The sequence below is a fragment of the Nerophis ophidion genome, linkage group LG26 (genome assembly GCF_033978795.1).
Source record: "Nerophis ophidion isolate RoL-2023_Sa linkage group LG26, RoL_Noph_v1.0, whole genome shotgun sequence".
Lineage (NCBI taxonomy): Eukaryota > Metazoa > Chordata > Actinopteri > Syngnathiformes > Syngnathidae > Nerophis > Nerophis ophidion.
Window position 1 is genome coordinate 5,205,175 of NC_084636.1, and position 13,021 is coordinate 5,218,195.

The window sequence follows — 13,021 nt, forward strand, 5'->3', positions numbered from 1 at the left end:
GTGTCCTGTGTTGTTTACAAAATAATTTGATGAGCTTGTAAAATTTAATCGAAAAGTATCGATATCGGCAATGTACGGTATCGAAGTGATACCCAAGCTGCAGTATTGCCCATTCTAAATATGAGGTGTAGTTGATGGAAAAATCCACAAGGAGGCGGCAGAGATGATTTTTGTAGTATTTCCGTACATTAAATGTTTTGTTTTTTTCCCATCCATCCATCCATCCATCCATTTCCTACCGCTTGTCCCTTTTTTCAATGTTTAGCAGTGTTTGTTTTAGGTCCGGATCAGCATGCACATATTTAGGAGAATCAATACTCAAACGGTTTGATTTCAAGTCTACGAATTACGTCATTTAAATGCAATGTTTTAAAACACATTTTCTTAATGATCATTTTGCAATTTAATTAATTATAGTTGAGTTCATTGTTGTTACCACCGTGGTCGTGTGGGTCTGCACATGTAGTTCTCGTATTGTACCAGCAGGGGGAAGCACACGTCAGCAAGGTTACGGTGCAAACAAAGTCATACATTAATTATCAATCAATCACTCCGTATCGTCCGTGCTAATGTAAAAAAAAAAAAATGACGCTGAATTTATGTGTTTGAATTTTGTGAACTATTTTTTTCTTTCTTTAAATTATTTCATTGAAAAAAAGAGTGTGAGCAGAATGTGTTTGTTTAAAAACGGAGTTTGTGAAAATACAATGATTTAAAATTCAGTGTAAAGAAAAAAATTGTGTAAAAATTCAGTGTCTGCATCAAGAAGGTTTTTTTGGAAATGGAATTGATGTCATAATTTTTTTACTCTAAATATTTAAAAACAAATGTTTTTTTTTTACATTGATTTTTTTAATACACCGATGTTTTTACACTCGATTTTATACACAGAATTTTTACGCACTACATTTTTTTTACAATTATTTTTAGTAGTCTACACTAAATGTTTATACCCTGATTTTTAATTACACTGAATTTTTCTGCATATAATATTTTTTCCACAATTCATTTGATAGACTACACAACATTTTTATACACTGATTTTTTTTCCACTGAATTTTTATACACCAAATTTTTTTTTACGATTAATTGTTTTACACTGAATTATTTTACACTGAACTTTTATACAGCGATTTATTTTACTCTGAATTTTTATATACTGAATTTTTTTTACACTGATTTTTTTATACACTGAATTTTTTTACACTCATTTTTCACACTGAATTTTTTACGATTCATTTTTTTACACTGAATTATTTTACACTGAACTTTTATACACAGAATTTTTATTACTCTTAATTTTTATACACTGAATCTTTTTATATGCTAGACTTTTTTACACTGAATTTCTTTACACTGAATTTTTATACACTGAATTTTTTTACACTGATTTTTTATACACTGAAATTTTTTAAGATTAATTTTTTTCTACAATGAATTTTTATACACTGAATTTTTTGACGAGTAATTTTTTTACACTGAATTGTTTTAAACTGAATTTGTATACATTGAATTGTTTTACACTATTTTTTCACACTGAATGTTTATACACGGAATTTTTTTACACTGATTTTTTTTACTCTGAATTTTTATACACTAAATTGTTTTACACTATTTATTTTAACACTGAATGTTTATTTACTGAATTTTCTTACACCGATTTTTTTTCACCGTATTTTATACACTGAATCTTTTTACACTGAAGTTTTATACACTGATTTTTTTTACTCTGAATTTTATACACTGAATTTTTTATACGCTAAACTTTTTTACACTGATTCTTTTTACACTGAATATTTATACACTGAATTTTTTTACACTGATTTTTTTTACTCTGAATTTTTATACACTAATTTGTTTTACACTATTTATTTTAACACTGAATGTTTATTTACTGAATTTTCTTACACCGATTTTTTTTCACCGTATTTTATACACTGAATCTTTTTACACTGAAGTTTTATACACTGAATTTTTTTTACTCTGAATTTTATACACTGAATTTTTTATACACTAAACTTTTTTACACTGATTCTTTTTACACTGAATATTTATACACTGAATTTTTTTTACACTGATTTTTTTATACACTGAATTTTTCCCTCTAGATTTTTTTACACTGAATTTTTATACACTGAATTTTTTTACAATGATATTTTATACTCTGAATTTTTTTTATGAGTAATTTTTTTTACACTGAACTTTTATGCACTGAATTGTTTTACAATTCATTTTTATACATGGAAATTTTTTAACACTGAATTTATATACACAGAATTTTTTTTACAATTATTTTTTTTTACACTGAATTGTTTTACACTGAAATTTTATACACTGAATGTTTGGACACTGAATTTTTTTACGCAGAATTTTTTTATACACTGGAATTTTTTACCCTGACTTTTTTTTTTACGCTGAATTTTTATACACTGAATTTATATACACTGATTTTTTTTTTTACAGATTTTTTTATACACTGAATTTTTGTAAGAAACATTTTTTTTACACTGAACTGTTTTACACTAAATTTTTATCCACTGAATTTTTATGCACTGACTTTTTTTACGATGATTTTTTTTACACTGAATTATTTTACACTGAACTTTCATACATTGAATTTTTTTACACTTAATTTTTTTTATTCTGAATTTTTACACACTGAAATTTCTTTACACTGAATTTTGTATACACTGGGATTTTTTACACAAAATGTTTATTCACTGAATTTTCTAACACAGAATTTTTTTTACACTGATTTCTTTTCACTGATTTTTTTATACACTGAATTTTTGTACACTGAATTTTTTTACACCGACTTTTTTTACACTGAAATTTTTATATACTGATTTTTTTTTTTTACACAGAATTTTTTACACACTGATGTTTTTTGTAACTATTTCTTTACACTGAATTTTTCTTTACACACTGAATTTCAGAAAATTGTATTTTGACCTACTGAATTTTAAACATACGTTTTTGCTCACATCCTTTTTTTTTAATTTAATTAAAATTGTCAACAAAAATTGATCTAAAAAAATTTCAGAACACTAAATTTAAAAGTGAAAAAATTCCTTTACATAAATCTAGTGTCTAAACACCTAAAAAGTGAGCATTATGAAACAGATATTTGTTGTTTTGTTTTGTTTATTTTCACAAACGGTGCTTTGCTATTTGTTGTTGTGTTAACCAAAGGAGAGATTTGGGCCCAAAAATATCTAATTCTGATGAATAAAATGCCCATAAGATTTAAAGGACAAAAAACACAATTTGTATGTCAGCGATATTGGCCGATCGACACCAAAATGGTCGTATCGCTTTTAAAGTTACAAACCGTTGTGTTTCGAGTCACTTCCTGTTTACATCCTCGCCACCAATCAGAGGAGAGCGCTTCCAAAGCCTGGAAGTGACTACTGCTGGTCTCCCTTGGCGTCCTTCTGGCACTGGGTCAGCCCCGCCCTCATCGCCGCCCGCTGGGGAGCTCTGAGCTGTCTCTGTGGTCCTTGGCCTTGAGGGACTGAGGCTCCGGGGACCCCGGGGGCCGAGCTTTGGCGGGTAACGGCGGCCTGCTGGCGGAGCCCTGCGAGCGCGACGGCACCACGGGCTTCTTTTGCTGGGCGCCGGCGGCCGGCGGTTTGGACTCGGAGTAGGTGAAGGAGCGGTTGCGAGGGGTGGGCACCGGGGTGGGCACCGGGGGGCCCTCCGGCGGCTTGGACCCAAAGGTGGGCTCAGGGGGCAGGAGGTGGTTCTTCTCCTGATCCTTGCCTGGGCTTGGAGCGGTGCGCGTGGATCCGTAGAGAGGATTGTCAAACATCTTGGAGGCCTCCACACACCTGAGGGCCAAGCCAAAGGTAGAAGTAAGTTAACTTTTCCGATGTTATCATGCTAACATTAGCATGATAACATCGGAAAATTTAGCGTACTTCTAAAATTGCGCCAATTATCAAAATCCGTGCTTTTTAGGTCCAAATGAACACAATTAGTTCAAATGCTAGCATAAAATGTTAGCATAGCATGATAACATCGGAAAAGTTAGCGTACTTCTAAAATTGCGCCAATTATCAAAATCCGTGCTTTTTAGGTCCAAATGAACATAATTAGCTCAAATGCTAGCATAAAATGTTAGCATAGCATTATAACATCGGAAAAGTTAGCGTACTTCTAAAATTGCTTAAAGTATCAGAATCCGTGATTTTTAGGTCGTAATGAACATAATTAGCTCCGACGTCCCACTGGGGTGAGTTTTTCCTTGCCCTTATGTGGGCCGACCGAGGATGTCGTAGTGGTTTGTGCAGCCCTTTGAGACACTAGTGATTTAGGGCTATATAAATAAACATTGATTGATTAATTGATTGAAATACTTGCATGAAATGTTAGCATGCTAACGATAGCAATATAACATCGGAAAAGTTAACAAACTTCTAAAATTGCGGCAAGTATCAAAATCTGTGATTTTTTGGCCCAAATGACTATAATTAGCTAAAATACTCACATAAAATGTTAGCATAGCATGATAACATCGGAAAAGTTAGCGTACTTCTAAAATTTTCATCGTAAAAAAAGTCAGTGCATAAAAATTCAGTGGATAAAAGTTTAGTGTAAAACAGTTCAGTGTAAAAAAAATGTTTCTTACAAAAATTCAGTGTGTAAAAAAATCAGTGTAAAAAAATCAGTGTATATAAATTCAGTGTATAAAAATTCAGCGTAAAAAAAAATTCAGTGTCCAAACATTCAGTGTATAAAATTTCAGTGTAAAACAATTCAGTGTAAAAAAAAATTATTGTAAAAAAAATTCTGTGTATATAAATTCAGTGTTAAAAAATTTCTATGTACAAAAATGAATTGTAAAACAATTCAGTGCATAAAAGTTCAGTGTAAAAAAAATTACTCATAAAAAAAATTCAGAGTGTAAAATATCATTGTAAAAAAATTGCGCCAATTATCAAAATCCGTGCTTTTTAGGTCCAAATGAACATAATTAGCTCATATGCTAGCAGAAAATGTTAGCATAGCATTATTACATTGGAAAAGTTAGTGTACTTCTAAAATTGCGCCAATTATCAAAATCCGTGCTTTTTAGGTCCAAATGAAGATAATTAGCTCATATGCTAGCAGAAAATGTTAGCATAGCATTATAACATCGGAAAAGTTAGTGTACTTCTAAAATTGCGCCAATTATCAAAATCCGTGCTTTTTAGGTCCAAATGAACATAAATAGCTCAAATGCTAGCATAAAATGTTAGCATAGCATGATAATATCGGAAAAGTTAGCGTACTTCTAAAATTGCGCCAATTATCAAAATCCGTGCTTTTTAGGTCCAAATGAACATAATTAGATCAAATGCTAGCATAAAATGTTAGCATAGCATTATAACATCGGAAAAGTTAGCGTACTTCTAAAATTGCTTAAAGTATCAGAATCCGTGATTTTTAGGTCGTAATGAACATAATTAGCTCCGACGTCCCACTGGGATGAGTTTTTCCTTGCCCTTATGTGGGCCGACCGAGGATGTCGTAGTGGTTTGTGCAGCCCTTTGAGACACTAGTGATTTAGGGCTATATCAATAAACATTGATTGATTAATTGATTGAAATACTTGCATAAAATGTTAGCATGCTAACGATAGCAATATAACATCGGAAAAGTTAGCAAACTTCTAAAATTGCGGCAAGTATCAAAATCTGTGATTTTTTGGCCCAAATGACTATAATTAGCTAAAATACTCACATAAAATGTTAGCATAGCATGATAACATCGGAAAAGTTAGCGTACTTCTAAAATTGCGCCAATTATCAAAATCCGTGCTTTTTAGGTCCAAATGAACACAATTAGTTCAAATGCTAGCATAAAATGTTAGCATAGCATGATAACATCGGAAAAGTGAGCGTACTTCTAAAATTGCGCCAATTATCAAAATCCGGGCTTTTTAGGTCCAAATGAACATAATTAGCTCAAATGTTAGCATAAAATGTTAGCATAGCATGATAACATCGGAAAAGTTAGCGTACTTCTATAATTGCTCAAAATATCAGAATCCGTGATTTTTAGGTCGTAATGAACATAATTAGCTCCGACGTCCCACTGGGGTGAGTTTTCCTTGCCCTTATGTGGGCCGACCGAGGATGTCCTAGTGGTTTGTGTTGTGGTTTGTGCAGCCCTTTGAGACACTAGTGATTTAGGGCTATATAAATAAACATTGATTGATTAATTGATTGAAATACTTGTATAAAATGTTAGCATGCTAACGATAGCAATATAACATCAGAAAAGTTAGCAAACTTCTAAAATTGCGGCAAGTATCAAAATCCGTGATTTTTAGGCCCAAATTAATATAATTAGCTAAAATACTCACATAAAATGTTAGCATAGCATGATAACATTGGAGAAGTGAGCGTACTTCTAAAATTGCGCCAATTATCAAAATCTGTGCTTTTTAGGTCCAAATGAACATAATTAGCTCAAATGCTAGCATAAAATGTTAGCATAGCATGATAACATCGGAAAAGTCAGCGTACTTCTAAAATTGCGCCAATTATCGAAATCCGTTCTTTTTAGGTCCAAATGAATATAATTAGCTCAAATGCTAGCATAAAATGTTAGCATAGCATGATAACATCGGAAAAGTTAGCGTACTCCTAAAATTGTGCCAATTATCGAAATCCGTGTTTTTTAGGTCCAAATGAACATAATTAGCTCAAATGCTAGCATAAAATGTTAGCATAGCATGATAAAATCGGAAAAGTTAGCGTACTTCTAAAATTGATTAAAGAATCAGAATACGTGATTTTTAGGTCTTAATGAACATAATTAGCTCCGACGTCCCACTGGGTGTGAGTTTTCCTTGCCCTTATGTGGGCCGACCGAGGATGTCGTAGTGGTTTGTGCAGCCCTTTGAGACACTAGTGATTTAGGGCTATATAAATAAACATTGATTGATTGATTGAAATACTTGCATAAAATGTTAGCATGCTAACGATAGCAACATAACATCGGAAAAGTTAGCAAACTTCTAAAATTGCGGCAAGTATCAAAATCTGTGATTTTTAGGCCCAAATGAATATAATTAGATAAAATACTCACATAAAATGTTAGCATAGCATGATAACATCGGAAAAGTTAGCGTACTTCTAAAATTGCGCCAATTATCGAAATCCGTGCTTTTAAGGTCCAAATGAACATAATTAGCTCAAATGCTAGCATAAAATGTTAGCATAGCATTATAACATCGGAAAAGTTAGCGTACTTCTAAAATTGCTTAAAGTATCAGAATCCGTGATTTTTAGGTCCAAATGAACATAATTAGCTCAAATGCTAGCATAAAAGGTTAGCATAGCATGATAACATCGGAAAAGTTAGCGTACTTCTAAAATTGCGCCAATTATCGAAATCTGTGCTTTTTAGGTCCAAATGAACATAATTAGCTCAAATGCTAGCATAAAATGTCAGCATGGCATGATAACATCGGAAAAGTGAGCGTACTTCTAAAATCGCGCCAATTATCAAAATCCGTGCTTTTTAGGTTCAAATGAACATAATTAGCTCAAACGCTAGCATAAAATGTTAGCATAGCATGATAACATCAGAAAAGTTAGCGTACTTCTAAAATTGCGCCAATTATCGAAATCCGTGCTTTTTAGGTCCGAATGAACATAATTAGCTCAAATGCTAGCATAAAATGTTAGCATAGCATGATAACATCGGAAAAGTTAGCGTACTTCTAAAATTGCTTAAAGTATCAGAATCCGTGATTTTTAGGTCGTAATGAACATCATTGTCACCGACGTCCCACTGGGTGTGAGTTTTCCTTGCCCTTATGTGGGCCGACCGAGGATGTCGTAGTGGTTTGTGCAGCCCTTTGAGACACTAGTGATTTAGGGCTATATAAATAAACATTGATTGATTGATTGAAATACTTGCATAAAATGTTAACATGGTAACGATAGCAATTTAACATCGGAAAAGTTAGCAAACTTCTAAAATTGCGGCAAGTATCAATATCTGTGCTTTTTAGGCCCAAATGAATATAATTAGATAAAATACTCACATAAAATGTTAGCTTAGCATGATAACATCTGAAAAGTTAGCGTACTTCTAAAATTGCGCCAATTATCAAAATCCGTGCTTTTTAGGTCCAAATGAACATAATTAGCTCAAATACTAGCATAAAATGTTAGCATGGCATTATAACATCGGAAAAGTTAGCGTACTTCTAAAATTGCGCCAATTATTAAATCCCTGCTTTTTAGGTCCAAATGAACATAATTAGCTCAAACGCTAGCATAAAATCTTAGCATAGCATGATAACATCGGAAAAGTGAGCGTACTTCTAAAATTGCGTCAATTATCAAAATCTGTGCTTTTTAGGTCCAAATGAACATAATTAGCTCAAATGCTAGCATAAAATGTTAGCATAGCATTATAACATCGGAAAAGTTAGCGTACTTCTAAAATTGCGCCAATTATCAAAATCCGTGCTTTTTAGGTCCAAATGAACATAATTAGCTCAAATACTAGCATAAAATGTTAGCATGGCATTATAACATCGGAAAAGTTAGCGTACTTCTAAAATTGCGCCAATTATCCGAATCCGTGCTTTTTAGGTCCAAATGAACATAATTAACTCAAACGCTAGCATAAAATGTTAGCGTAGCATGATAACATCGGAAAAGTTATCGTACTTCTAAAATCGCGCAAATTATCAAAATCCGTGCTTTTTAGGTCCAAATGAACATAATTAGCTCAAACGCTAGCATAAAATGTTAGCATAGCATGATAACATCGGAAAAGTGAGCGTACTTCTAAAATTGCGTCAATTATCGAAATCCGTGCTTTTTAGGTCCAAATGAGCATAATTAGCTCCAATGCTAGCATAAAATGTTAGCATAGCATGATAACATCGGAAAAGTTAACGTACTTCTAAAAATTGTTCAAAGTATCAGAATCCGTGATTTTTAGGTCGTAATGAACATAATTAGCTCCGACGTCCCACTGGGTGTGAGTTTTCCTTGCCCTTATGTGGGCCGACCGAGGATGTCCTAGTGGTTTGTGTTGTGGTTCGTGCAGCCCTTTGAGACACTAGTGATTTAGGGCTATATAAATAAACATTGATTGATTGATTGAAATACTTGCATAAAATGTTAGCATGCTAACGATAGCAATATAACATCGGAAAAGTTAGCAAACTTCTAAAATTGCGGCAATTATCACAATCTGTGATTTTTGGGCCCAAATAAATATAATTAGCTAAAATACTCACATAAAATGTTAGCATAGCATGATAACATCGGAAAAGTGAGCGTACTTTTCAAATTTCGGCAAGTATCAAAATCTGTGATTTTTAGGTCCAAATTAATATAATTAGCTAAAATACTTGCATAAAGTGTTAGCATGGTTATCTTACCAAAATAACATCGGAAAAGTTAACTTACTTCTAAAATTGCAGCAAGTATCAAAATCTGAGATATTTAGGTCCAAATTAATATAATTAGCTAAAATGTTGCATAGCATGATAACATCGGAAAAGTGAGCGTACTTCTAAAATTGCTCCAAGTATCAAAATCTGTGATTCTTAGGTGCAAATGAGGATATTGCACCTAATATAATTAGTGAAAATACTTGCATAAAATGTTAGCATGCTAGCCTTAGCATGATAACATCGGGAAAATGAGCGTACTTTTAAAAGTGTGCCAAGTATCAAAATCTGTGATTTGTTGGTCCAAATGAATATAATTCAGTAAAGTACTTGAAAAAAAGTTAGCATGCTAACGTTAGCATCATAACATCGGAAAAGTTAACATACGTCTAAAATTGCACAAAGTATAAAATCTGTGATTTTTAGGTCCAAATGAATATAATTGGCTAAAATACTTGTATAAAATGTTAGCATGCTAACCTTAGCATGATATCATCATAAAAAAGTGAGCGTACTTCTAAAATTGCGGCAAGTATCAAATTCTGTGAATTTCAGGTCCAAATTAAGGTAATATATAAAATACTAGAATAAAATGTTCGTATGCTAATACTAGCCTGATAACATCGGAAAAGTGAGCGTACTTCTAAAATTGCGCCGAGTAACAAATCCTCTGATTTTTAACTCCAAATTATTATAATTAGCTAAAATACTAGCATGAAATGTTTCCATGCTAACATTAGCATGACAACATCAAAAGAGTTAACTTACTTCTAAAATTGTAGGAAGTATCTAAATCTGTGGTTTTTAGGTCCAAATGAATATAATTGGCTAAAATACTTGTATAAAATGTTAGCATGCTAACCTTAGCATGATATCATCATAAAAAAGTGAGCGTACTTCTAAAATTGCGGCAAGTATTAAATTCTGTGATTTTAAGGTCCAAATTAATGTAATATCTAAAATACTAGCATAAAATGTTAGCATGCTAATACTAGCCTGATAACATCGGAAAAGTGAGCGTACTTCTAAAATTGCGGCGAGTAACAAATCCTCTGATTTTTAACTCCAAATTATTATAATTAGCTAAAATATTAGCATGAAATGTTTGCATGCTAACATTAGCATGACAACATCCAAAGAGTTAACTTACTTCTAAAATTGTAGGAAGTATCTAAATCTGTGGTTTTTAGGTCTAAATGAATATAATTAGCGAAATTACTTGCATAAAATGTTAGCATGCTAACATTAGCATGATAGTATCGGAAAAGTTAGCATACTTCTAAAATTGCAGCAAGTAACAAAACCCCTGATTTTTAGGTCCAAAATATTATAAATAACTAAAATTCTAGCATAAAATGTTAGCATGCTAACGTTTGCATGATAACAACAGAAAAGTTAGCACAATATTAAAATGCCGCCAAGTATCAAAATCAATGATTTTTCGGTTTGAATCAATAAAATGAGCTCAAATGCTTGTATCGGACATGATATCGTCCGATACAAGCACTCGTTTGTCGTTAATGCGCCACGATCCTGATCAGGATCTGAACCGTATCGCTCGGTGAAAACGTCCTGTGGATGATATCAGTTCCTGTATCAAAGCAGAGAGAGAGAGAGTGACTCACGCTGGTTTGGGAGGTTTGCCGGTGGGACTCTTCTTGGAGTCTTTACCGGCCTGGGCGGCGATGGGCAGGGTTTTGGGTGGCAAGCTGTAGCTCCACCCTTTGGCGATCACGTTGTTGTTTCGGTGCGATACTTCCATGCAACCGGGGTTAGACACGTCATGCACTTGGCCAGCAGACGTCCTGTCGGGTCCGACAAGAAGAATCACTCACCAGGGATGTCACTCAATCAGCAGGAAAACAAATGAAAAATACTATAAAATTAGCTAAAAATATTTGCATAAAATGTTAGCAGGCTAACGTTAGCATGAGAACATCGGAAAACTTAACTTAATTCTAAAATTGCGGCAGGCATCAGAATCCGTCATTTTAAGGTCCAAATGAATATAATTGGCTAAAATACTAGCATAAAATGTAAACATGCTAACATTAGCACGATAACATCAGAAAAGTGAGCGTATTTCTAAAATTGCGGTAAGTATCAAAATCCGTGATTTTTAGGTCCAAATGAATATAATTAGCTGAAATACTTGCATAAAATGTTAGCATGCTAACATTAGCACGATAACATCAGAAAAGTGAGCGTACTTCTAAAATTGCGGTAAGTATCAAAATCCGTGATTTTTAGGTCCAAATGAATATAATTCGCTAAAATACTTGCATAAAATGTTAGCATGCTAACATTAGCATGATAAAATCAGAAAAGTGAGCTTAGTTCTAAAATTGCGCCAAGTATCAAAATCAGTGTTTTTTTTTTAGGTCCAAATGAATATAATTAGCTAAAATACTCGCATAAAATGTTAGCATAGCATGATAACATCGGAAAAGTGAGCGTACTTCTAAAATTCCACCAAGTATCAAAATCTGTGACTCTTATGTGCAAATGAAGATAATTACCTAAAATACTTGCATAAAATGTAAGCATGCTATTGTTAGCATGATAACATCGGAAGAGTGAGCGTACTTTTAAAACTGCGCCAAGTATCAAAATCCGTGATTTTTAGGTCCAAATGAATATAATTAGCTAAAGTACTCACAAAAAATGTTAGCATAGCATTATAACATCGGAAAAGTAAGTGTAATTATAAAATTGCGCCAAGTATTAAAATCTATGATTTTTAGGTCCAAATGAAAATGACTATCTAAAATACTTGCATAAAATGTTAGCAGGCTAAGATTAGTATGATAACATCGGAAAACTTAACTTACTTCTAAAACTGTGGTAAGTATCAAAATCCATGATTTTTATGTTCAAATGAATATAATTAGCTAAAATAGCCGCATAAAATATTAGCGTAGCATGATTACATCGGAAGAGTGAGCGTACTTCTAAAATTGCGCCAAGTATCAAAATCCATAATTTTTATGCCCCAGTGAATATAATTAGCGAAAATACTTGCACAAAATGTTAGCATGCTAAGGTTAGCAAGATAACATCGGAAAAGTTATCATACTTCTAAAAATTTCGTCAAGTATAAAAATCTGTGATTTTTAGTTCCAAATGAATATAAATGACTAAAACGCTAGCATAAAATATTAGCATAGCATGAAAACATCGGAAAAGTTAGCATACTTCTAAAATTGCGGCAAGTATAACGAATACGTGATTTTTACGTCCAAATGAATATAACTAGCTAAAATACTCGCATGAAATGTTAGCAAAGCATGATAACATCGGAAAAATTAGCGTACTTTTAAAATTGCGCCAAGTATCAAAATCCGTGCTTTTTAGGTTCAAATGAATATAGTTAGCTCAAATACTAGCATAAAATTTTAACATAGCATTATAACAAATTGGAAAAGTGAGCGTACTTCAAAAATTGCGACAAGTATCAAAATCTGGGATGTTTAGGTCGTAATGAATATAATTAACTAAAATACTTGAATAAAATATTAGCAAGCTAACGTTAGCATGATAACAATAGAAAACTGAGCACACTTCTAAAATTCCAGCAAGTATCAAAATCCGTGATTTTTAGTTCCAAATGAA

The 13,021-nt window shown here is 32.7% G+C and overlaps 1 protein-coding gene across 2 annotated transcripts in view; it reads right to left on the bottom strand.

Moving 5' to 3' along the window:
• Positions 1–3,126: 3,126 nt before the first annotated feature.
• Positions 3,127–13,021, bottom strand: part of inpp5d (inositol polyphosphate-5-phosphatase D) — a 57,170-nt gene continuing 47,275 nt past the window's right edge. For both annotated transcript variants that reach the window (XM_061888549.1, XM_061888550.1), the window contains 2 exons: positions 11,035–11,214; positions 3,127–3,830 (listed from right to left, as the gene is read on the bottom strand). In XM_061888549.1, coding sequence (XP_061744533.1) covers positions 3,458–3,830; positions 11,035–11,214 — 553 coding nt within the window. In that variant the 3' untranslated portion in view covers positions 3,127–3,457. The remainder of the gene's footprint in view (positions 3,831–11,034; positions 11,215–13,021) is intronic.